This window comes from Gigantopelta aegis, chromosome 4 (genome assembly GCF_016097555.1).
Source record: "Gigantopelta aegis isolate Gae_Host chromosome 4, Gae_host_genome, whole genome shotgun sequence".
NCBI classification, from domain to species: Eukaryota; Metazoa; Mollusca; class Gastropoda; order Neomphalida; family Peltospiridae; genus Gigantopelta; species Gigantopelta aegis.
In genome coordinates, this window is record NC_054702.1 from 101,030,213 (window position 1) to 101,057,926 (window position 27,714).

Sequence of the window (27,714 nt, forward strand, 5' to 3'; positions counted from 1 at the left end):
TCCTGAAAACCTGGTACACCAGTCTGCGAAGCAGGTTTGGACGTCTCAAGAAGAAGAGGTCTGGTGACGAGGCCACCGAGGCAAAGATGACTGAGCGGGACCTATGGATTGTTAGGCGGTTTGAGTTCTTGTGCCCTCATATCCATGAGGTCCAGAAGAAGACCACTGTCAGTGTAAGTAGAACAATTTAAATTATAGATTATTTGTATTTGTAAATTGTTTTTTGAAAAAAAAATGGTTAAATTAATAACTTTCAGTTTTTGACGTTAAAAATTGCTGTTTTGAACGTATAATTTGTTCAGGATATTGCCTTGTTTTGGTATTGTTTTGCTGTTTACTTACGATTTTGCATTTTATCTGCAAATGAAAAGTTTGCTGCCGCCTCTGCCACCTCTACCGCTCCTGGCATGGTTGAAAACCAGGATGACAATGACACCAGCATGTCACCACCAGCTCACACTCCATCCTCCGTCGTCTCGTCTATGCTCAGAAGCAGGCAGAAACAGATCTCCACCGAGGCAGAAAAGGCTCTCCTGGCGGGGCTAGAGGAGCGCAGCCAGCAGATGTTGGCCCTCCAGCAGCAAGTAATGCATAGATTGAAGCCCAGCGCTGACAGGGAGAGGGAGGCCTTTGTGGACTGGACGAGGTCTGTCATCCTAGACCTGGACCACGGCATCTGGAGGCACTGCCAGCATGACATAAGTCAGATCCTGTACAGATATATTGGCGAGAATGACCAGTTGAAAAGGCAGGCGGCACCATCTCATTCGCCAGCACCCACCCCATCAACAACGCAGTCCAGACAGCCAGCTCAGTCTCTCTCAGGTTCCTCTTCAGCCAACTCCGCCATGTGGCAGTTACCACCATCGCAATGGTCGACCTAGCCTACATCAGGAATCTCTGTGTGGCACTCCCAGGATGCCAACTGGGTCCAGCAGCAGTTCCCTCAGCAGTACCCTCAGCAATAGCAGCAACAACAGTACACCATGACACAACTGCAGCTGATGCGACCTGTACCTGCCCGGCCCACGTTTTCCAGTACACCTATGGCACTTTCACCTTCACACATCAGGCAGGCGGACAATTCCCAGACTTCACAGTCACATTTCACCTGAGCCAGTTCCTCAACCTGGCGGACGAAATAGAGCCTGACGCTCAGCAGCAACAGCAAAACCAGCAGGAGCAGCAGCAGTGAAGTGTTTGTTGTGTATTGTGTAATATGCTCAAATACAGTCTTGGATATTGTTTTGTGCTTTATAATTATGGACAGTTCACATGATTGTACATGACGATTGATGATTATTTATTTGATGTAATTGTTCTGCTTGTTATAATGAAAGTTATAATATAAGTTATATTTGATATGTAACTTGAAATGTACTTGTTTCTTTTTATTAAATAAAATTAAATAAAAAGTAAAACTTAAATCACATGTAGTTAAAAGTAAAAGGCCAAAAAAAAATTATAAGTTCAATAATTATTTAGAATTGTAAATTATTTGGGCTTTTATTTTTAACTGCATGGGATTTTAACTTTTAAGTTATGTTAATAAATGACAATGACGTAATTGCAAATTTAATACAATAATCACTATGACAATTACATTACTACAAATAACAATAATATTAATAACTGTGCTTTAATAACTTCACTGTGCTGTCACTATACACTCTTGCCATGGCACAGATCCTGCTGGACTGTTAAGTATAACTTCAGGTACTCTCGTTGCCTCAGTGTTGCTATGGTGTCCCTGTTAGGTCCTCTCGCTCTGTAGACTTCATGCATGTTTGCATTGGCTCTCCAAATGCCTGGCACTAGATTATGTTCATCATCTTCCACGTCAAGTTCGGCATTCTGCAGGACTGGGTACCGTATTCTCATCAAATTATGAAAGCAGACACAAGCCTCTACTATGACTCTCACCATGTCAGGTTCTTGCATCATTGTGGTCAGTAGTACCTGCAATCTCTGGGCCAGTATGCCAAATCCAATCTCTACCACACGTCTCCCTCTTGAGATTCTGTAGTTGGTTATAAACTCTTCCTTTGTCAGGCCTCGGTGGGAGTATGGCGTTATCAGGTAGGTTCTCAATCCAAAGGCGTCATCAGCCAAGAAGAAGTAGGGCATGTTGTGATCATCGTTAGGCATGGAATCTGGATCTGGGAAATTCAATTGTTCCATCTTCCAAACACTCCTTCATTTCTGACGCATTGTAGATCTGAGAATCAGACATCGACCCGTATCCACCAATATCCAGCCACAAAAACTTGTAATTTGCATCCACCAAAGCGAGAAGCACCACCGAGAAGAAACCCTTGTAATTTTGGTACAAGGATCTAGTGTTAGCTGGACATCTGATAGCAACATGTTTGCCATCGAGGGCACCGCAGGCATGTGGCACATTCCCTTTCCTCTGGAACTCGTCAGCAACGGTACGCCATCCATCAGGTGTTGTTGGACATGGTGTAACTTCATCTTTATATTCTTCAACAATCGCCTGGCACACTTCAGGAATAAACATAGAAATTGTGTTGCGGGCAACTCTGAAGTCGTACTGCAGGGTTGGATACTTGTCACCAGATGCTAAGTGCCATATAGTTACAGCAAGTTTCAGGCCTGATTCCAGCGCTTTCCTGTAGCGGGTGTCTATTTTGTGACATCTAGGACCAACTCTGTTCAACAATTCATTAAACATCTCAGGAGGCATCCTCAGGAAATTGAAGAATGACTGTTGATCTTCCATTCTTAACTCTGCTATCAGTCAGTCATAATAGCCAAATTGAAGTCTTCTTTCAGCCGAAAGCCAAGGATGCACCCAGCAAGACCTAGGTTGTCTTCTATTCCTTCTTCGTTTTCTTCTTCTCACCAACACAAGTAGAGCTTGTTGTCCTTGTAGCAGAAGAAGTTGCTGGAGAAGTTGCCGATTGTGTGTGTTCATAGCCAAGTGTCCAAGGTAGAAATGATGGTGTGAGGGTCCAGTATTTATACTAAATTCTCTGAACGTGTCATAAACTTGGTAAGCAGTGGTAAGCACCCCAACAACGTAATAACAACGTCATATGAACTTAATGCGGTCTTCTACAACCTGACATGGATGATGGACGTACCATGGTCATAGCACAGGCATGAAGAGGACGTACTGATAACTCTATTGACGTAGTGAGAAGTCTACTGACATAGCAATTACGCAGTGACAACCCAGTGACAACTCAGTGAGAACCTCATTCATTCTTTCCCGTTCGCGCAACGCTTGTAGTACGTTAATTAAGTGCTTACTGCGTGTTGCTCAGAACATGGAGCCGCCACGCGCAGTTTGAACATGTGCTAAATGCGCGTGGTAGCTCCAAGACCATGGAGACCATACTACGTCCATACAGGTTTCTGCTGGGTTCCTGCCACGTTGTACAAGTTCTTACTGCGTTCAACCCATATTTTGAAGGGGCGGGACGTAGCCCAGTGGTACAGCGTTCGCTTGATGCGCGGTCGGTGTGAGATCCATCCCCGTCGGTGGGCCCATTAGGCTATTTCTCGTTCTAGCCAGTGAACCACGACTGGTATATCAAAGGCCGTGGTATGTACTACCCTGTCTGTGGGATGGTGCATATAAAAGATCCCTTGCTGCTAATCGGAAAGAGTAGCCCATGAAGTGGAGACAGCGGGTTTCCTCTCTCAATATCTGTGTGGTTCTTAACCATATGTCTGACGCCATATAACCGTAAATAAAATGTGTTGAGTGCGTCGTTAAATAAAACATGTCTTTCTTTCCCATATTTTGAGGACGTAGTAGGAACATGTATGAGTGTGACGGGGGTTTAATTTAATGCTACACATCCGAAGACCCTGCAGTTCAATTAAATTATTTATTACCGTAAGCATTTGCTTATTGATAAAACAATATACATGTATAATACATGAGCAATCAATCGTGACAGAAATATGTCTAGTGGTGAATATAAATAGACAATTGGAGCATGATCAATCTAATTAAAATTAGCTCTGGAGCTAATTTTAATTAGATTGGAGCATGATACACTTGCAAGTACAAACGTGAAAAATTCACTGTTATAGAACAGTAGAACGCTTGTGAGATGCAGTACGAGGCGGACGTTTACTTAATGGTGGGCCCATGCTGATCTTACAAAATATATAATAAACCTTTAGTAATTTATATTATTGCATACTTTACTTGCTTTAATATAGTCGGTAATATTCGGCACCAAATGTGTAAGTGAGAGACACTTAATAATATTTAGGCTCGGTTTGCATGCATACATACTTACTTACATTGACTGTCCAACTTGTCTTCTGTTTTATCGTGAACTGCTGTAAATCTAGATTGAATAAAACATTTTAGTGCTTTTGAAAAAGAAATGGATTAGACGCACGTTTTCCAACTTACTAGGGCTTTTCTAGGCAATACCAATAATCAATTACAGTCTGATTAATATGAGCCAACACCATTGAGTATCCAAATAACGTTTTTACGCGAACAGTCATTCAGAATGCGTGGAGGCCAGTTTGACGACACGCTGTGTCTTCCAGCGGTGTTTTGATTGGTCAAACGAAAGGTCAGCTTGTCACAGGGTTAACACTGGCTTTAGTTAGAGCTGTATCTTGCCTCATCACTCTGTATGTAGGCCCCCGTTGCAAAACACAAATTACAGTCTACATATCAGTTTTGACAATTCTCTCATGTTTAGGATCTCAGCAAACACTGTCAAAGACCTCGTCGTAGTTTAATACATTTATTAGTTTACAATTCTAAACTGTTAAGACACGTCTGATATTTAGAGATCCTATATGACGAATACTTCAGTGCCTGGCATCATTTGGTAAAGCGCTCGCCTGATGCGCGGTTGATCTAGGGTCGATCCCAGTGGTTAGCCCTTAGGGCTATTTTTCGTTCCAGCTAGCTATTGCACCACGACTGCAGGCCCGTAGCCAGGATTTTGAGGGGGGGGGGGGGGGGGGTTTAGGCTTATGGTGAGGCTCACACGAGTTGCTTAGGGGCCCGGGGACATATTGGGGAAAAGTTACCCCCCCCCCCCCCTCCCCCTAGCTACGGGCTTGGACTGGTATATCAAATGCCGTGGTATGGTATCTTGTTTGTCGGTTGGTGCATATAAAAGATCCCTTGCTACTAATGGAAAAAAATATAGTGGGTTTCCTGCATGTCTAAGACTATCATATTATGGCTGAATTACCAAATGTTTGACATCCAAATAGCTGATGATAACTAAATCAATGTGCTCTAGTGGCGTCGTTAAATAAAAACGAACTTTACAGTTTATTACTGCTGTTTGTTGTTGCTGTTGTTGGTTGTTTTTCTTTTGTTTTCAGTTAAGTAGTTTAATTTTAAATTGCTAGTTTTAAACTTCCATACGTAATATTTTAACTGAGTAAATTTGCCGTTTTAAAAATATGAATAAGACTGATCCTAATCTTGGGAATCAATTAATATTGATTTATGAAATCAGTCACACCATGTGCAGATCGAGACACGAGTTTGAATACGTTAATAATTTTATTCAGATTTAGGCAAAATTATTCAGTTTGTATTTATCCCCCCCCCCCCCCCCCCCCCCCCCCCCCCCCCCCCAAAAAAAAAAAGAAACAAAAAAGTACTTTAACTCAGCACTCAATAATTCATGACAAAAGCAAACCAGAAAAATATGGTTTTGCTATTTATATTCGATACGGGACGATGTACCTATGTGTGAAGTTAACGTCAAACGGAGTACCTATGTGTGAAGTTAACGTCAAACGGAGTTGATAAAGACAGCTTATAACAGCAGTCTACGTGAAGATCAAAGAAAAGACAACAGTGCGATAGGTCACAGAGTTCACGGATTCAGGTATGACACCTGCCAGGTGTTCTGTTGTAAATGCGCGTGGCATAATGTGAAAAGAATGAACCAACAGTAAAGATTTATGATGTACTTTTTTTTGTTTGACAATCAAGTAAATATTCAAGTAATCTGGACTATTTAACCTGGGGTCAAATCAGGTCCGAAGGAATGACATCTGTAGTGGGGGCACATTATCTTGAGGTAGGGGAAAGGGTCTGTGGGAGGGGGTTACAATCCAGATTTTGATCTTTATTTATATAGAGCAGAAAAAAGAAAAAAACCCTTTACATTTTCGTCCTCAGGTGGGGTGGGGGATGGCGAGGAGGGCACCTCTGAGTTCCTACAGGCCTCCTGAGGTGAGGAGACACCCCCTTCTGCTGCAAAAAATATTGACATTCAGAAAAACTGATAGTAAAACTTTAGCTTCACGCAACTGTTATGTCTATTATATTATATATATATCATAACATATATATTGTATTGTATCGGGCCAGGTATTATATAGGAAGAAGAATCACACACCATAGCTAATTTACTTTAAATTTGGTATATCAAGTAGGTTGTCCCAGAAAGGAACATAGGGAGGACATAGCCCCTGTACTCTGCCATTCGAGAGTTAGATGGCCATTTGAACTGTTATGAAGTGATATAACCGTCCACATGTCTGTTATCCTTTCGAATGGCAAATTATGTGATGGGAGGCATTTCAAAAATAGGTATCACCCATAGAATAAAATTTAATAAAATGCAAAACTCACAAAGCATATTTGAGTAGAATACTTGTGATGCATGAAAAAGGTATCCATCTCCACACCCAATAAATAAAGTAAACATTCCCCCACCTCCCCTGTACTGTAATACATGTATATGTGATAATTTCAAGAATACACTGGTTTAGGGTAATTTAACTATCTCCAATCAAATCTGATATACATGTACATATTATATATCAGCAAACCATATGATATTGAAATGGAAAAATGTTGCTCAACAAACTTGTCATTACCCAAGGTACATAGAATGACTGCAAAATCAGCTAATTTGTTTTCTAATATACAGTAAACATTACATAACAGTGGCCTGCAATATCCAGGGAAGATGCTTGTTTATTATGTAACAAGCGGAACAGTAACTGCACTGATATGCTGAAACACACTGCAGAGTTCAGTACATGCATATGTGTATATATAACAACTGTGAATTGGCCATTTGCTAGAGTATTCAGTAACATATGGTGTGGTGGTCGAACGAGCTTGAACTGACCATTGGGAGGTCAGCGGAATTAACACCCGTAATCTAATTAAGATCATATATCATATACATAGGTGTCAGAAGATGCTAGTATCTGGACAGGTCAGTTACATATTAATTTGCCTTTCACCAATGGAGCCAATGCATTCTTCAGTTTCGATATGCAGTACACAAGTCATCCTTACAAAAAAAACAATTCATGGTTACCGGTACCATTTTTTATACAAAATTTTATAGTTTGAGTAAATATTTTTTCTATGAACATGCAATGGGTTTTGTCCAAACTGGCATGTTTTCCAGTGTTGTGTTAACCGCAGGATCACAAATAGTCCTTTTCAGTACCAATAACTTAAGTGAAACCTGTGACATTGTCTATACTTGCATATTTTAGTCAGTTCTCCATGCATCCTGGTTAAACAGAACCCACTGAATGTATATGATATAATCCTTTGATATCCTTTTTAGTTTAAATGCAATCACAAGGTATTCAAGGGAAGACCAAGGCTAAAGTTTCAAGGGGATGGGTAAGTAAAACAAGATTCTGGGCACAAGTCTGACCTTCAGCTAAACAAAAAGGGCACCTTTAAACATAAAAAGAACATTCTTTCTGAAGTTTGTTTTTGGAGGAGACTGGAGTCAGTGACCTTTAAATAAAGATGATACAAATTAATGGACATTCCATTCATCCAAAACATCTTTCACAATTAGTGTGCCTATTTCATTTGTGGCATGTGCATACAGGACCCCATGCTGATAATCCGCATGTAGATTTCCAATAGTCATAATTTCCGTATAAAATAAATAAAAGGATTTACAACATACTGCTTCATTTCACACATCTGAGTGTATTTGTATTCCATTAAGATGTTCTAAATGACCATACATAGAGGACACCTCCATAAAAAGAATATCGCTACATAAAACAATCTTTCTTCATAGCACTCTCTTCCTTAATTAGTAGACAGTGTAGTTATGCCCATTACAAATGATGCCTTGAAGTAAAGGAATAAAATATTTAATGATAATTTGGCACGTTACATGTAACAACAGTTCATTTCCAAAAAACTATATATCTTTTAACTTCATTTTGAGAAAAACATGGTTTTACTGCAGCATGATGTAGTGTACATCACAAGATGTAAAATTTTAACATCTTTTTCACTAAAACATTTCATATTATTTTGACACTTGGTCTAGAGGCTGTTAGTGAACAAGGAAATCTTTTTTACTCCAATCAAGTAGCAACAAAGGCTATTTTATATGTATTTTTCAATAGTCAAGACAAGACAGCATTTACCCAACTTGGATCAGAAAACCTTGTAAAAACTGACTGGTCCACCAAGAGCAAATGATCCCACGAAACAGGATGCCTTGAATAAGAACTTTTCTTTAAAGAACTTCAGAAATACACCTGCATGCAGATGGCCTCATTTTCAATGGTATTTAAAAGACACTGGTTCTTTGTATCATGGGTGGCCTGAATAGGCAGGTTTTACTGTGTATAATAACCATGTTTCTACATTAAGGTGGTAACAATATGTTACTTGGCAAGTGTGCTACAGGTATTTGTAAATCAGAAAAAAAAGAAAGAAAACAAAGTTTGTTTTGTTTAACGACACCACTACAGCATTGATTATTAATCATCGGCTATTGAATGTCAAACATTTGGTAATTTTGACATGTAGTCATAGAGAGGAAACCTGCTAGATTTGTCAATTAGTAGCAAGGGATTGTTTATATGCACCATCCCACAGACAGGATAGCACATACCATGGCCTTTGATGTACCAGTCGTGGTGCACTGGCTGGAACGAGAAATAGCCCATTTGGCCCACTGACAGGGATCGATCCCAAACCAGTCGCGCATCAAGCGAGCGCTTTACCAATGGGCTACGCCCCGCCCCCTCTAAATGAGACGAAGACAGAGGATCAAGTTTCATTATTTATTCATAAAAATGTACATATTCTGTTTTCAAAAATAATTTCAACATGCAAATATGTGTGTAAAGATTTAAATTTTTTAAAATGCACTGAACAAATTTTATATACACATTTAGTTACCAGATACATTCTATGACATCACAAATGTAATGCAAGAAGGCATTTGGTATAATAAACATTAAGTATCAACACACCTCCATGTATGTTTAAGGGACTCACAAATACCTGCCTAAAACCTTCAGTAAACTGTACAAAACTACAAGTATTTTGAGATATTTATCACATCATAAATTACATGATCAATAAACAAGGTTAACACATCAACAAATTAAAGCTTAATAGTGGTGCTTAATAAATAAATACAGTGGACCAACAAACAATAAATTCTGTACTAGACTGGTGTCGGTTTTTAAACATATGACTGATCGTCACTATCAGTTCAGGGAGATAGACCATACTTAACTGACGTAACATTTTAGGCCATGTGTGTATGTTTTGCGTGTAAATAGTCTTTTTCTTTTTTTAATATTTTAAAACAATATCAATACAGGGTTGGAGATTATAATTTTAAAAACATATCAGAGGAACTCCAAATTTAATTGTTTTTTTTACAGTAATATTTCATTATACCTTTTGTAATGTAAATCAGCTATCTGTAAAGCAACACAAGCTATTTGGTTAAAACTATTTAAGATATGTGTGGGGACCACAATAATGTTTAATACCAATTGTCCAATGTTGGATAGGTTTAAACCATGTGCTTCTATTTGTATATTCAATATTTTGTTGAATATTGTAAAACCAAATTCTGTAACTCAAGTATAATATTTTAGTTGATAAATTCAACACTAATGCTGCGTCTGCTACTCATATGGTCTTTTATACCATCATCTTGGGCAGATCACATTACAAAAATCATCAAGGGTCAACTGGCTGACTGATATGTGGCATATGTGATATGCAAAACTGAGCTGTAATTATTAATTTTTTTACAATTTAAGCTTGGTTTTATTATGCTTCAATACTGCTGAAATATGGTACGAACCATACAAAAGCTATAAATCAAAATGTACAGTAAAATAAGCACTAAAATAATAGTGACCATAAACAGAGTATTTGTAAAACAGAGTTTATAATAAATTTTAAGTAAAGGAAACCTGAATCAAGTACCTTTATATCATGAAACTAGTGTGTATATCAATAATGGATAACGTTTAAAAATATTTATAAAAAAACATGCACCACACTATCAACTTTGAAAAATAATTGATTTATATGTGAATATTCCACTTATTGATACCAGAATAGTAGAATGACAGGGAAGCTGAACAGAAGCAACTTGCATTATCAAAATAAATATAAGCAAGTCAAATTATCACCAGTCTGCTAATATTCAAATATCTTCAAATTCTGTGAATGCTAACATCGCAAATTGACAGGTAAATTGTCAGCAGTCAATGGAATGTCAATTGTCATTGGTTAAGTAATTGGGTTAAATGAATATTCATATTATGTCACTTCTGTTAATTTCTGAAACCTTAAAAAGAAATATAATTACCATGTAGTCAAGTTTTAAATTGATCAAAACAACTATTTGGATGTATAAAGTAAAGTTTGTTTTATTTAACGACGCCTCTAGAGCACATTGATTTTTATTTTATCATTGGCTATTGGATGATAAGCAGCAAGAGGTCTTTTATATGCACTTTCCCACAGACAGGACAGCACATACCACAGCCTTTGATGAACCAGTTGTGGACCACTGGTTGGAACGGAAAATAGCCCAAACTGCAAATGGGTCTACTGAGAAGGATTAATCAGATGACCGACCGCTTCACAGGTGGACACACTACCGCTTGAGCTACATCCTGCTCCATTTGGATGTATAATGCAGATCTGGCTGTTTAAGGGGAGGTATCTGAATTTTAAAAACCAGTTCTACAAAAGGATTAAATATCAATCACTCCCCTCAATGTTTATCCCGGTGAAGTCTGATAATGTATGTATTTTGATTTAACAAATATAACTTTGGTATTTTATTCATACAGTATTAACAAATGACTGAATAAGGGTTATGATTCATGTTTCCTTTTAAAGATTTTATTGCTAACTGTATACACTGATAGAAAAAAACAAAAAACAAAACAATTCACAACTGCTGATTAAATTAGGGCTATTCCAGAAATAATCATGTCATAGGAGGCATTGCAATTTCTGTTACAAGTTAGATTGTTATGGAAATACAGTAATTTTTAGACTTCTATTAAGAATGGCAGGCAGAAGCCCCCCCCCCCCCCCCCCCCCCCCCCCCCCCCCCAAAAAAACAAAAAAAAAAACCTCCCAACAAAACAAACAAAACAAAACAACCTTGTATCTCATGGTAATTTTTGGAATAGTCCTGACTGGAACCTAGTGGCAATAATTTAAGTCTTGCTAGAAATATATTAAGAACTGATAAGTTACTATGTAAATCACAAGTTTGGGAATGTTAACTAAAGTAATATTGCACCAAGACAGTAGTGGGTAAGTCTGTGGGAGAAAAACAAACATACTACGAAAAAACAACACATGACAAATATGTCAAAAATACAACAATCAAAAGCACAAAATTAGATCATCACAGTCACGTGCTTTGACAGAAAAACAACCCAATCAGTGTTAGTAAACCATGCTCAGAGAAATGGCATCAGGGTTTTAGAGTGGTTACGACAACATGCTGTTAATACAACGAACAGAATGTGAGGACGACTATCACAATGAAACTGGACATCAGGCCAATGTTGGAATGTACTGTAACAAACAAACCAAAAAAAAAAAAAAAATCCATTCAGAATAAATGCAAAATCCAAATAAATATTAAAGTAAAATTCGACAAACGAGGAACACACGAGATGAACCCATTGCCAAGGGAAATAACTGGGCACCATTCCCAGCATGCAGTCAGTGTTTTTAGCAACATCATCTTCGTGGCCTGCCAAAAAGAAAAATACTAAGATGCACTTAGTTGCCTACAATGAAATAATTTGCACTCGAGATCTAAATATTTTTCATTTTCAATTATCTTTGTGAAAAAGGTATTCAATTTGGTATTAGTTAACAACAAAAACTAAACATTGATGTTTTTGTTACAAAAAAAAGCAAGCAATAATCTTAAACAAAAGTATAAAACTACAATTATTACTACTAATCAAAACTTATTTGAATCTAGGCAAAAAATAAATAGTTAACACAGATGTAAAATTAATATTTAATATTAAATATTTATGAAACCAAAAAAACAAAACATCATTCAACAGTTCATGCACATGTATCCTCAAACTTTGGATATTCTCAAATCTCATGCATTCTTTTTAACAACAAATTAATGTCATAACTTCATCCACATGCTAATGACAGCAAATGTAACCAACCAAACTTTGCATGCCAGAACCAGAAAATGTAACCAATCAACTGGACAAGAACTAGATACGATAACATAATTCAGCTTTGTTATTAAAAAAGAATTAGATGACAGTATACACCCCAAAAATATTTGAATTATTAGATTATTATCTTTATAATCAAGCACCATTAATCTAGAATTTGAAAAGTAGACGTGACTTCAACCTTCTCAAGAAGAAGTTTGATAAACATAGACAAAGTGAGCATTTAATAAAATTAATCAAAACAATTAGTTATTTCCATTAAAAACATAACTACTAATTAGTTCATGTGTCTTTGTTATGTTAAAATGAAAATAATTAGTATTTACTGCCATTACTGAAATGAATCTGGCCAAGAACTAAACCACACTTAACCGGTGACTGCAAGTTGTGTGACATGTGCCGATGTACAGTCTGACGCCAAAGCAAATCAACAAACAGACAAGGTGTTAAGTCAGCTATGACACTAAAAAAAAGTCAGTCTGTTGTGTGATTTTGGTTTTGAAAATGGACTTTAAATAATTCGGTGACTTGAGACTTTTGGCCAAAACCTCTAACAAAGTGCTCTATTTTGCAGACTAGATTAGGGCCTGGTAATTGTGTATTTATTTTGACTTGTTTTGAGGCCCCTGGCTGTCTGTCTGAAGAGTGCAAAACACCAATTACATGTATTTGAGAAGATGCAGCAATTTTCCCTTCCTTGACATTTTACAGGGTCCTGTACTTTTCAGCATATTTCAATAACAACACTGCTGGTATGACCCAAAGATTTTGTCTATAGACTAGTTGAGGTTATATTATCGTATCTATACAGGAACCAGAATGAACAAGATACACATAAAAAATACATGAACTGAGCAGTAACAACCATCTTCTAATCCAAAACTGCTGAGGTGTAAAAAACCTTAAATGTTTTAATTTCTAATATTTTAGACAACTGGAATGAATAACGTTTAGTCCATTCTACCCACTACAACAACTATCACGTCTAAAATCATTACCAGCCACAAAACCATGATGCTGGTTTCAAACACCTGCTACGCTGATGTTTAGCAATACATGAATGTCCAAAATCCCTCAAGCTCAACACTGGAGGAATGCTGACTTCTCTTTGTATTCTTTTAATCACATAACCAGAGGTAACAAATTAACTAGACCCAAACAAAAATGCCGTGCATCATCAACCAAGCTGTCCTAATTGACAAATTATCAATGGGACAAGAACATACTTAAGACATTCTGACCCCAGGAAGAACTCATGCATTCAAATGTCCTTACCAAATGGAAATGTTCTAAGTGTAAAATGCAAAAGCTAAACACAACCATACTCGTACCACACAGCATTCTGTTTCGGCCCCTGCTGCTGTTGAGAAGTCGAAGTTGCTGCCGGCTGTTCCTCAGTTTTCACAGGTCGCGACAGAGGCGGTCTGCTATTCATGGGTTTAGTTTGTGGCTGAATACGAGCCGTTGGCGTCTGTGAAGGCTGCGGCCGACTGGAATGATTTGGTAGCAAACGGTCAACAGCAGACTGTGGACTTGCTTGGCTGGATGAGTTTGGCTGCTGAGGACCCGGCATGTTGTTCAATGGTCTGGAGTTGACGGCCGGTTCTTGCAGCAGACTAATGTTACCTCCAACGGGAACCGGATCTCGACTTCGACGGGGAGGTGGAACGGGCGGAATAACACCCCTAGAATTGGTGTGGTCATCGCCAGAACTGTGAATGGCAGGATTAAACAGATGTGGAGGTACAGATTTCGGTCGTTCTATCTGTTTGCTGCTGCCCTGACTCTGACTTAAGTTATTGTTATGGAATGTAACGGTGTGCGTGATCAAGGTCTGGGGCTTCATGCCACTGTTGCCGCTAGAAACCCCTGACCTCCTGTCATCACCGTGTTGGGAATGGTTGGGTGTAAAATAAACTGATGCATCATTCTTCTGTAAATGATTACTTGCCTGACCGAGGGCACTAGATGGACGTTTAATCAGTGCATTTGCTCCAGCTGGTCGACCCTGTGGAAAGAGAGCTTGTGAAGCAGTCTGCCGACTGTGTGCAAGTGGACGATCTCCTGCAACACGATTGCCAATGACAGAACTCCCAGATGTTGGAGGCCTACCAATAACTTTGGAATACAGTGCTGAACTGGAAACTGGTGGCTGGGATGCCGGGTTCCTCTGTGGCCTCACCTCTCGACTAGGTCTCTCTGCGGAGTTATTAAGATTTGGATAACTAGTACCAGAGCCGTAGTTGCTGGAAGTCTGTAATGCATTCATCATTTTGTCCAACCTCTCGGTGGGAGAAAGGCATACATCACGCTCAGGAGGTGTTGGTGGTAGTTCTCTTGTGGTTGGACGACTGCCTGCTACTGCCGACGCTGGTGGTGGTGGTGGTGAACGGAGTGGTTCAGGACCGGAGGAATACTGTGAAAGCTGTGACTGATTACTCATACCAACAAAATGATCCAAAGGCCGCTGTCCAATGTAGTTCTGTGCCTGTGAATGAGGCGGTACCGTGATAGCTTCAGATGAAGGCTCGCCCATGTAAACGTTCATTTGTGAGGATGGAACGCTGGTAGAAGGTTGTGTTTTATGGTTATCTGGTCTGGAATAAGAATTGCTTGTATATGATGACCTTGGAAACAGTTGTTCCTCTGATTTGTGTGAAGACCCCGAAGACAGCCGATCGTCTGGGTACTGTGAGGAAGTCACCGGCGACTGTGCGTACGGCATGGCCGTCGTAGATGATTGTGAATAATTTGAGGCAGTTATGGTGGACGGATTGTCATTGGATCTCTTTGGCATGGAGTAAGAACCATAGACTCTAGAATTGCTGTGTTGGTCGTCCTGTTGCTGGGACATGTTTTGATGCCCACCCTGAAATCGTGCGAGTTCAACATTAACACTTTTAGGTCTCTCAGGCTGTCCATACATCCTAGAACCTGACACAGCAGGTTTCACCTTCGGTGTGGATGTCTTCATGTCCAGTCTGCTATGAGGTGGTGTATCTGTGGTGTTGCTGCTGGATGAAATGCCCGAGAGTCTTGACATGTTGGATAGGTTCAGATCACCAGAGGCAGCAATGTCTGTCAGTGGACTGGTGTATCTGTGGGTCTTATCCTGTGATGCTGTGATTGGTGTTGGGCGATGCAGGATGACCCTGCTGTTGTAGTCGGAGTGTGTGCTGGCTGTACTGTGTGACTCTGCATTATCCGGACTCCTCACTGCAGCTTTGTCCTGTTATTGAATAAGCATCAAGTTGTAATAGCTATTATCTTACATTAGATACTGATGATTTTGTCACATATATGGATGGGATATTAAACCACATGGCCAAAATGCAATAAAACAAATAACAATGCTGATACTCTGGATATTAAACCACAGGGCCAAAATGCAATAATACAATGCTGATACCCAATATTAAAAAAAAAAAAAAGAGTAATAAAATCCTTTTTCTTTTTACCCCACCCCTCCATAAAAACATACACAATTTACAAAAATGCACCAAATCAATAATTTAACAAATTACAGTGTTCGAGATTAAATTTCTTGGCCAGTATCCCAATTGGATACTAACATTCCAAAATCTGGTATCCCACCTGAGAATGTAGTATTATATGGCATCCCAGTGGGATACTGGGTTCTTGAAGTCTGGTATCCAGAATTAAATTCTGGTATCCCCGGGATATCGGGATACCGTTAATCTCGAACACTGAATTAAATTGTTCCCGACCCTCAATCTTATACTTTGTCATAATATTGCAAAAAATACAGGTAGCAACACCAACCATTTATAATCATTAAATATTCACAATACAGGTAGCAACACCAACCATTTATAATCATTAAATATTCACAATACAGGTAGCAACACCAACCATTTATAATCATTAAATATTCACAATATCGTTCATATTCAGTGTAAAACCAAATAAATCATATCAAGTCTCCATCCACTTTTTAAACACTGTAAATAATTATTTCAGTAAAGTAATAAAAATAACAATATGAGCGAACCTTCGCAGGTGTCTTGTTAGCCTCACACAGAAACTGTTCCAGTGTGATGAGTTCGCTGCCCGGCGACTCCCGACCAGATAAATGTCCCGAGCTTTTCGACTTCACGGATAGCAGCGAGAACCCCGCATCCTGGTCGTCCTCCAAACTGCCAGGCTTTCCCAAACCTGCAACAACAATGGGCAATGAATATACAGTCAAACTTCGATAACTCTATCTTGAAGGGGATGTTAAAATAGTTCGAGTTTCAGGGAGTTCCGAGTTTTCTAAATTAATATATAAGAGTTCAAATTTGAAACAGGAAGTAAATGATATAATGAAAGTTGATGTATTTAGCAGATGTCAAAAGATGGCGGAACATAACTAACAAATAAAAAACTGAATGCCAAATAACACTCAGTACATTTGTTTTTCACAAAATTATTTTAATTATTTTAAATAAAAAAAAATCATTAAAAAGCACTAATGCAAATCAGGAACTAACATTTATTAAAAAAGAAAAAGCGCTAACAATTATTACAAGTGCTCTTGAAATTAACCAGAATGTATCTATAATTATGTATTACTTAGTGAAGCTCTTCGCCATGTACGAACACCGAAAACCAAACACAGAATCAGTTCGTTCCGCTTAGTCGGCGATCTATTATTCTGTAATTATCACCTTAATTCTCGACAGCCCAGACCACTTGAGACAGGCGCTGATTGACAATTCATTTGTCATTAAAAATACTATCAGCAATGACAGTACAATCCACATGCGTCGAGTCTTAGAGGTGCATAATCTTTTAAATCTTTATGGCGGAATCGAAAAATTAGGTCGAAAGATCAAGTTTATCAAGTGTTCGAAATTTGAGTTTTCGAAGGCCGTTATTACTAATGTGTATAGCAACTAGGCCGGGATCGTCGCTTCAGGTACAGATATTGAAATTTTCGAGAGATTGAAGGTGGAGTTATTGAAGTTTGACTGTACAGTAAAGTACACTTATAACGAACATGCTTAGAACGAACTACTGCATAGAACGAAAACCGATCATACAGTCCCATGTTAAAAAAAGAAGAAAAAAAGTCCCGTGTTATCTCCCTATATATATTAATGATCAACTGATGCAAATGTTTACAACAAACTACTGCTATAACAAACTAACTATCATGGTCCCTTCTGGTACTTTACTGTATCTATATATATATATAATTACACATAAAATGTAAGTTTCCTGTCTATAAAATAACATGGCTCAATTTCTTAATAGTGTGTCCATCACAGTATTAACAGTATTTGTTTATATTCAGACTGAAAAAGCAAAATGTTCCATGTGAACAATTAAAAGGAAAGTAAGGACTAATTGTTTAATGACGATCAACAATTGTCTTTGTGTCTCAAATATTCAAATTGCAGAATGAATGAATGAAAGAAAGAAAGAAATGTTTTATTTAACGACGCACTCAACACATTTTATTTACGGTTATATGGCGTCAGACATATGGTTAAGGACCACAGATTTTGAGAGGAAACCCGCTGTCGCCACTACATGGGCTACTCTTCCGATTAGCAGCAAGGGATCTTTTATTTGTGCTTCCCACAGGCAGGATAGCACAAACCATGGCCTTCGTTGAACCAGTTATGGATCACTGGTCGGTGCAAGTGCTTTACACCTACCCATTGAGCCTTGCGGAGCACTTACTCAGGGTTTGGAGTTGGTATCTGGATTAAAAATCCCGTGCCTCGACTGGGATCCGAACCCAGTACTTACCAGCATGTAGACCGATGGCCTGCCACAACGCCACCAAGGCCGGTAATGAATGAATGAATGCATGAATCTTTAACACTCCCCAGCACAAAAATACTTTGGCCATTGGGTGTCAAACAATGGTAAAAATATGAATGAATTGCGTAATGAGGTAATGCAGACAAAGTATATTTGAAACATGCAAATGAGAGTCAAATGAATAAATCAGAATAATGAAATGGAAAAAAGTGACACTTATCAAGCTGCATTGTTTGATGTTAACCCTTTCAATAGTAAACGAGACTTGATATAAATCTTGTGACCCCCAGCTCATCACTGATCGTGATCAAAGCTAAGTTTATGTATAACCTTGCAACAGTTTACAAAGCTTACTATCGATGGGACAGAACATCGGACCATAAGTCACAGTTAAAGTTAAGTTAAAAGTTTGTTTTGTTTAACACCACCACCTTAACAACACATTGATTTAATCATCGGCTATTGGATGTTGGTTTACTAAAGCTCCAATTCTGAAACATGTGCCACCCTCACACCCTCCAGCACATCATGCTAATACCTGAATGGAGATGCAATGAACCACCAGAGGAGATGGAATCTTTTTCACCCGTGCTGGCATTGTGAAACGTAGTGTCATTCAAAAGGTCGTCATTAGATTTGGCACCTGAAGGCAGAACAGCAACCGTAACCAAATACCAAAGCAATACGTAATCAACCTCATGCAATTTATAACCAACTTAAAACATGCAACTCTGCAGAGGACAAGAAAAATGTACAATATACTCTGCTTTTATGCATATAGTGAAATAAATGAATGACGATCAAATAAGAATAGTTAACAATTTGTATTTAGAGTTGAACACAGGCAATCAATTATTTAATCTTTAAATAATATGAACAGCTTTGCATTATATTAAATTCTTCATAAATTTTAAAAACAGATCACTGAAAAGGGATGTATAAAAATTAAAATTAATCACTGTAAGCTTAACCTCAGTCTAAGTACCATATAATAACTTTATGTTTAAAAATATGTACATATTGATAACACATTAATTAGTAATTAATATGCGATACAAATTGGTAAATGCTGTGAGAGAAGTTCAGACAAACAATCTATGAATGGATAGACAGTTGAATGAATGGATGGATGAATGGATGGTCAGATGGATTTAACATGTACTAAATTAACCCTAAATATAAAGTCTAATTCAATAAGTTTAAACTTACAATATAAACACAAAGCACTATGCTACTCAAATATAAAAAATTAAACAAAATCACAATAAAGAAGCACACATAATAATATATAGATGTAATTAAAGCACTATTCCAGATGACAGTACTACAATGGCTGCAGAATAAAATAACTCTTTTAAAAAAAAAAAAAAAGTTCTCAAATTACACCCCCACCCCCAAAACTACAACAAAATAGCCCAACAAAACAAGCCAAACCAATACTGATTCTGTACCATTCCGTTCTACACTACATACACATCACTGGTACTATCTAGTCAGCAAAACAATATATAGACTGCTGCATGCTGCTTCTTTAATTCTGCACACACACAGTGATACTTGCACAGTGTGTACACACATTCACTGCTACACACACAAGTCACATAAAGTGCAGCTACTACACAGGCGTGAGTGTTTCCCGTGTAGTACAAGACGTGTGAGTGCGACAGTGTCATTACCTCGGAGTCTAGACAGGCCCCCTGATGAGTTCAGGGATGCCAAGGCAGTGGTGGATTTCGCTAGAGATTTGTTTTGCTTTGAGAGATGAGGACTGCCCGCAGAAATTTCGGCACTACTTCGTCTAAAAGCTTTCCTTTCTGGATTAACAAGTGCAAAGAAACAATCAAGTAAGTAACAAACTCAAACTCTGTTAAAGGAACAAAAGAACGTGTAAGCAACAGACTCTTGAAGAAATCTGAAGACGAAAAACTTATATTTTACAAATGTACGTTCTTCACAATTTGCACCAACATTTAGCTTTGCCAGTGTAAATTGGTTCCAGTCAGCATTTTTCTGGCAAGACAACTTTATATCATGCTGAAGAGTCGCTTTTGTTATATCAAAACATTCAAAAACATGTTGAAGCATGCTATATTTTTATACAGAAAACAACTTTTTGCCAATTATGATTTTTTGTTTTGCTTAAATTTTGTTTAAGATGAGTCTATTGCTTCACACAAAGAATTAGCAAAAGCAAATATATATAATATATATTCTGCAGTTGATTAACACAAATAAAATTACAAATTATTTAATATCTAACAAACATTAAAACATAAAAGTATTATTTTGATTAATTTGATTGCTTTTTTTTTTACCCAAATCAGTGATAATACATAACTAAACCATAGATCATATATCTGCAAAGTTAATTCTTAATACATCAGTTAACAAACAACTTAAATAATTAAATGTTAGTAGTAAACTAACAGTTAATAAAAAATACAATAAACATAATAAAGTGATGTTAGTCATTTCAAAGGTTACAGTATTTACTGACCCATTCGTTTTTACTAAAGAGAACCAGGTCGGGTGCTTATAAAAGATCCAAGACTCTAATAAGAGTCTGAGACACTAATATCATGACATCATCATACAAATTGTATGCATGTGACGTCATTAGAGATTGAGTCTGTAATAGAGTCTGAGACACTAATGTCATGACATCATCATACAAATTGTATGCATGTGACGTCATTAGAGATTGAGTCTGTAATAGAGTCTGAGACACTAATATCATGACATCATCATACAAATTGTATGCATGTGACGTCATTAGAGATTGAGTCTGTAATAGAGTCTGAGACATTAATGTCATGACATCATCATACAAATTGTATGCATGTGACGTCATTAGAGATTGAGTCTGTAATAGAGTCTGAGACACTAATGTCATGACATCATCATACAAATTGTATGCATGTGACGTCATTAGAGATTGAGTCTGTAATAGAGTCTGAGACACTAATGTCATGACATCATCATACAAATTGTATGCATGTGACGTCATTAGAGATTGAGTCTGTAATAGAGTCTGAGACACTAATGTCATGACATCATCATACAAATTGTATGCATGTGACGTCATTAGAGATTGAGTCTGTAATAGAGTCTGAGACACTAATGTCATGACATCATCATACAAATTGTATGCATGTGACGTCATTAGAGATTGAGTCTGTAATAGCGTCTGAGACACTAATGTCATGACATCATCATACAAACTGTATGCATGTGATGTCATTAGAGATTGAGTCTGAACTCTAAAAATATTATAAGCACTTGCCCTGTACTGTTTTATGAGACTCAATTAATAAGCATTTTCAAGATTTGTATTTCTTTTCTTTTTTTTGACAGATGCAATGTCAGATGCTAACAGCCTTTAATTTTAATGTGAAAATATCATCAATGATTCTCTTAATTTACCAGAATTATAGTAGACAGAAAATAAGAAAGAAAACATGCAAGAGGCAAATAACTGCATTTTGTATCAAGCTTTTTTTAAAGCAGGCCTTAGGTTAAATTAAGTTAAAACTTTGAGTCATAATGTAACAAATATGGTGAAACCCCTCTAAACTGGTCATCCATGGAACCAAGACAAATGCCTGGTTTTATGAGGGATCTGGTTTAGAGAGGTTAAGTTCTGTCCTGATTTTTAAAAAGGGACTCTATAAAATGTCTGGTCTTGAGAGGTTTCACTGTATAAGATTTATGATGGTTGAACTCACATTTTGCTGTTAAAGGTATGATACACTAACAAAATTCACTAGTTAAAAGTCCAGTTATGCCCTTTGTAGTTTTATCTTCTATCTGTAAAACTGCAGCTAAATAAAAGTTGTGCTGAATGCTGAAGTCAAATCCACCCTGGTCATGCCAGCAGAAGGGCCCATGGGGGACATCCCCAAACCGAGATTTGGATGTGAGCATGACAAAAAGTCTTTAGCCTAATGCAGCCATTAACTTCAACCTGAAGCCTGCTTTCAAGACATGCACCCAATAGAAATCACAAGCAAAACAATTTAACGGTCTCCATTACAAAGTTTATTAATTTATTTATCAATACAAGCAATCCACTAATAGGTATCCCATAACTCTGACTGGCTACATTTGTATCTAAATTGTTTCTTATTTGTATCAAACACTTCAAATGCAAATAAAATAACCTCACTTCATCCCTCTTGCCAATGCTAATTGGAGCTAATCTCTTCTTGTTTGTTTTACATAGTTAGGTTGTATTCAAAGACAAGTTTTTTTTTTTAGTGTTTACTGTTAACAAAGCTCAATAATATAAGCATAAAACATACAATACAAATAAAACTCAGCCTATACAAAGTGTTGTCAATAATCTAATTGTGTAACTTTGTTTTACATTTAAAACGATTGCCTGCCAAACAAACCTGATTTACTGTTAACCTTCTCAGTAGAATCTCCATGTGATCCAGAACCCAAAGATGAATTTTCTGGACTATCTTCAGAAAGATTTGGTCGACTTTTGCTCCGCTGGGTCTAGAAAAAGAAGAAAAAAGAATCAGTTATGACATGCAGTTATTGGAGTTCGCAAAGTAATGTTTACTTTAAGTTCAATGATTTTAGTAGCATATTCTGTCCAACATTCTTACTACCAAGAGAGGTTATTAAATATTAATGAAATTAAAACCAGGTACCATTCTGTAAAAACATGTAAACACACGGTTTTAAATTGACACTTTTGTGATTTAATTTTTTTTGTTTTTAAATATGAGATTTGAACAATTTGGTTAGATCATTCATGGTTCATACAGAAATTACAAACCTAAATTTCGGGGCTTTTCAGGGACTTTTAGGGTCAATATAATTAAAATTTAGGGACTAAAACTATGCTGTCCACCATTTGCAATGACCTTCGAACTCGACAAAATAATTCATAAACATAAATATGTAGAATCCACATAGGCATAAATGTCTGATTCAGTTCAGATAATTTTTGAATATTATTTAGTTTGCACTGAGATTAAGACTCTTGATTAGTATTTTAGAAACGCTTTTCGTTTTAGAATGACCAATCATACGCTCCTGAAAAGTTACGAATGAATCCTTCTACAAACAATACCGAACATTGACGATGTTTTACAAATGAATCGTTGGTATCATTTTGGCATTGCTTACACACCAACATTCGAGCGAGCACAGAGATCAACAAATGAATGTAGATGGCGATGTATTTTTGGCAATTTATTTAATGTTTCCGGAAGAAGAAAAATGTCTATCGATTTCAGGGTATATATGGTCCAATTTAGGGTCTTTTGTGAACTTGCCCGTCAAATATAGGGCTTTTTAGGGCTAGATCATCAAAATAGGGACTTTTTAGGGCAACCCTTCAAATTTAGGACCTTTTCAAGCGTGTGCGAACCTTGTCATTTTACTGTACACATCACAACACTGAATGAGTAGGACATGTACTCTCCATTGCATAACCAGAAGTATAACGTTCCTAGTGAAATTTCAAACATATTTATTTCAAACAGATTATGACCATTGAAACCTGTAATTATCAGGTGGCTATATGTCTGCTATTAAATAATTTATATCTTACCCTCGAGATAATTCCACGTGCTTTCCGTACCAGTCTTGCTCCAAAACCTTGTCGTCTGTAAAACACAGAGTAGAATATGAGAATGTGTTTGTTACTGGGCAATATTCTATCAATTCACTCCTGACATAACATTTAATAAAACTGTACAATTGAGCAACATAACATTGCATGCTAAATATTTTCACTTCAATGTTTTGGGGAATTAATTCCATGGGTAATGAAATCCTGAAAACTTGCCAAATGTTTAATCTGTTGTGTAAAACATACCATTATTAAGTCTGTAAACATATAAGTAATCTCCATGTATAACAAAAAGTCAAATCAACAGGATAAAAAGCATACAAATTATTAATACTCCATGTTCATGAACACAAAACTTACTTCTTTGGTGACTCCCATCTATTTTTGTAGTGGTCCATTATTTTCTCTTCTAGTCTTTCCTTTTGACGTTTTAAGTCAGCTAGTCTCTCTCTGGAACAACAAACAGTAACCAATTAACATATGACCATTTCTGCATCATTGTGACAAGAAACATTATCTATCCAGCAATGAAAAAACCCAACTCTATATTAAATAATTAAATTAATATATTTTATTTCAATGCAACCTTATTTTTTTCAACTGTTAACATGAACTTTTATCTATTTCAAGACTTCATTCAGAATTTTGCACATCCTTTGTATTATCCAATTCACTAACAATAAACAGACGAGTTTCCATGAATATACACACTAGTATTGGAAACAGGATGGGACACAGCTCATTGATAAAGTGCTCGTATGATGCACAGTCGGTCTAGAGTCAATCCTCATCGGTGGGCCTATTGGGCTATTTCTTGCTCTAGCCAGTGCACCATGACTGGTATATCAAAGGTGGTGGTATGTGCTATCCTGATGGTGCATATAAAAGATCCCATGCTACTAATGGTAAAATGTTGTGGGTTTCCTCTCTAAGACTAAATGTTAAAATTATCAAATGTTTGACATCCAATAGCCGATGATTAATAAATCAATGTGCTCTAGAGGTGTTTAGACACCACTAGAGCACACTGATTAATCAATCATCGGCTATTGAATGTGAAACATTTGGTAACTCAGACAGTCTTAGAGAGGAAACCCACTACATTTTTTTCATTAGTAGCAAGGAATCTTCTATATGCACCATCCCACAGACAAGATAGCACATACCACAACCTTTGATATACCAGTCATGGTGCATTGGCTGGAATGAGAAATAGCCCAATGGGCCCACCAATGTGGATAGATCCCAAAATGACCATGCATCAAGTGAGTGCTTTACCACTGGGTTACGTCCCACCCCCGTTTGTAGAAAGTGACGTACATGTATGACTTCTGTTCCTCAACGTACTGGTCCTTGTTTTCCAGTGCCTGCATCAGCAGATCTTGGTTCTGGTTGAGAAGCTGCTGAACCTGCATCAGCAGCGCTCGGTTCTCCTCGTCCAGACGCTGGTTCACCTGGTACATCGCCTACAATGAACAAGAAAAAAGGTTTAATGACACCTCCGCATATTTGAAAAACTATGATATTTTTTTTTATTGTTCTGAGCATAGCGAGATCTTTAAAGAGCACATTAATCTAACCAACTGAGGATATGAAATGGAAGCGGCTTCAAGGGTTGTAGATATTTAGAAATGTATTTTTAGTTATTTCAAGCTAATTTAGGCTTAATATTTCAGTACTTTTTGAGCTGAAATTGTTTAGTAGTCGATATGTTTATACTTATATTGGGGCATACTTATTTTGGGCACATCCTTTACTGTAGTGACTGATGCAATCTAAAGCCCTGATTCAGTGTCTAATATATATGGTTATTGAACATTGGTCTCAATAAGCAACTTCTAACTGTACAGCCCATGAAATCTGCAGCATGTGCCACCACATAAAGTAGTTGCAAAATTGTTCTGTAACAGAATTTAAAAACTAATAATTAGGTATTTACTTTATTATCTGTAGTAAACTACTTTCACAAGATGACCTCAATTATGAGGTCTGACACAGGAAGAGTACATACATCAACTTATGATCTATGAAAATGTTTAATATGTTTTATAGTAAAAACACATGTACTTACATCAAACCTGTTTTCCAGTTTCTGAATCTCCACATCCATGCACGTAATCGTCTCCTTGTTTTCATTCAGTTCTGCAGTCAGCTCGGTGTTCTTCAGCTGCAGGTTGTTGTTCTCCGACTTCACGCGCTTGTGGTCGGCCAGCAGACTGTGGTAGTCATGGTTCAGCTTGTTGTAGGCGGCCCGCAGTCGGTCCTGCTCATCTCGCAGTTTGTCGTAATCCATCTGCAGGTTCCCCAGAGCTCGAACCTCTGACTTGAGCTGTTCCCGCTCCTTCTCAAGAAGATCCCTAATCTTATTCACATCGTTCTTCCCTTGGAGTAGAGAGTCTAGCTGCTCCTGAAGATCCCGCAGTTCGTTTTTCACAGACTTATGGATCGACTTGAGAGAGCCGTGTTCGGATATCAGAGACTCGTACTCCGAGGTTAGCTGCTCGTGAAGCTGTTGTAGAGACTCGTGGTCGGACACAAGAGACTCGTGAAAGCTCTGCAGATCCTCGTGACTGTGAATCAAGTGTTCGTGTTCAGACTCCAAGGTGGTTAACTGAGTTTGTAAGGCTCGTTTCTGGGTCATCAGTGATTCACATTGAGATTTCACAGCAGTGTTTTCCACCTGTAGCTTTGCATTGTTTGTCTGCATGTGTAAGCACTGTTCGTGGAGACCGGAGTTCTGCGAGTTCATGGAAAAGTTCTGATTCTCCAGTTTTTGAATCTGCTCGCCAAGAGATGATACTTGAGACCTCAAATTTGTGTTCTCAGATAGCAGAGTAGCATTCTGAAATATAGCAACACATTGATGTACATAATACATTGAGACACAATTTTAATAAAAAGAGAATTCTAAAATACAGCAAAATATTTATGAATATAGTACACAGAGCAACAAGAAGAAGGAAATGTTTTATTTAACAACGACGCACTCAACACATTTTATTTACAGTTATATGGTGTCGGACATATGGTTAAGGACCACACAGATATTGAGGGAGGAAACCCGCTGTCGGCACTTCATGGGCTACTCTTTTCGATTAGCAGCAAGGGATCTTTTATATGCACCATCTCATAGACAGGATAGCACAAACCACAGCCTTTTGATGTACCAATCATGGTGCACTGGCTGGAGCGATGATGATGATGATAACTAGTTTAACGTGCCCATATACCACTAGGGTTTTGAACACGCCCATCCTGAGTCCGACCTCCAATAAGATCGGTGGCCTACTCGGGATGGTGTGGGGGGGGGGGGGGGGGGGGGGGGGGTTTGAAAATGGGCAGAATTTTGAAAATAGCAATTAGTTAAAAAGTTAATAGAATAAATACAAAATAAATAAAAAGGTTACAAGCCAAAAATAAAAAGAATTGACTGCTCGGCCGAATATTTATATAATTTGGAGCATTTTAGGACAGTCCAAAATTATATAAAAGAAAGAAGAGAATAGTTTAAAGTCCGATCGATATGTCCACGCGAGTGGCCTTGTTACGGCCGTTTGGGTGCACAGCTTAAAGGGAGGAGATGGGTTGCATCCCGTCAAGAAAACCCCTACATTGACAGTCGATAGACGTTGAAGGTGTAGTGCTGTGCTGAAATACAGATCTTGAGAAGCCGGATCCGTCTGAACGAGAGAGAGTATCAGACTAGGGTATAGTCCAGTCGTCATGGTTTGGTATAGTGGTGCGGACGGGCCCCACTCCGGAGGATACGAGATGGTATCACTACAAAGCAAGGTCAAAAAAAAGTCTAGAAAAAGAGTAGTAGGGGCCAACCCCGCTTCCTATTTCTTCTTAGAGTGGGGCTGGAGCGAGAAATAGCAGAGCAA

The 27,714-nt window shown here is 37.7% G+C and overlaps 2 protein-coding genes across 5 annotated transcripts in view; both read right to left on the reverse strand.

The window, feature by feature from the left end:
- Positions 1-2,140: 2,140 nt before the first annotated feature.
- On the reverse strand, positions 2,141-2,743 carry LOC121370113 (putative nuclease HARBI1). Its single transcript, XM_041495216.1, has one exon. The coding sequence runs from the start codon at positions 2,741-2,743 to the stop codon at positions 2,141-2,143; it is 603 nt and encodes a 200-aa protein (XP_041351150.1).
- Positions 2,744-10,788: 8,045 nt separating this feature from the next.
- Positions 10,789-27,714, reverse strand: part of LOC121371596 (girdin-like) — a 91,263-nt gene continuing 74,337 nt past the window's right edge. Inside the window, exons 18-27 of one of the 4 annotated variants that reach the window (XM_041497602.1) lie at positions 25,902-26,672; positions 25,151-25,296; positions 24,191-24,280; positions 23,810-23,864; positions 22,635-22,743; positions 19,917-20,054; positions 18,779-18,883; positions 16,478-16,641; positions 13,797-15,694; positions 10,789-12,011 (exon numbers count right to left, since the gene is read on the reverse strand). In XM_041497602.1, the coding sequence (XP_041353536.1) occupies positions 11,999-12,011; positions 13,797-15,694; positions 16,478-16,641; positions 18,779-18,883; positions 19,917-20,054; positions 22,635-22,743; positions 23,810-23,864; positions 24,191-24,280; positions 25,151-25,296; positions 25,902-26,672 (3,489 nt within the window). In that variant the 3' untranslated portion in view covers positions 10,789-11,998. Of the gene's footprint in view, positions 15,695-16,477; positions 16,642-18,778; positions 18,884-19,916; positions 20,055-22,634; positions 22,744-23,809; positions 23,865-24,190; positions 24,281-25,150; positions 25,297-25,901; positions 26,673-27,714 lie in introns of all 4 variants that reach the window. The other 3 variants (XM_041497601.1, XM_041497604.1, XM_041497605.1) reach the window with 3 other exon arrangements.

Excerpts from the sequence above, each read along its gene's own strand:
- LOC121370113 (XM_041495216.1), bottom strand. The coding sequence starts at position 2,743 with ATGGAAGATCAACAGTCATTCTTCAATTTCCTGAGGATGCCTCCTGAG.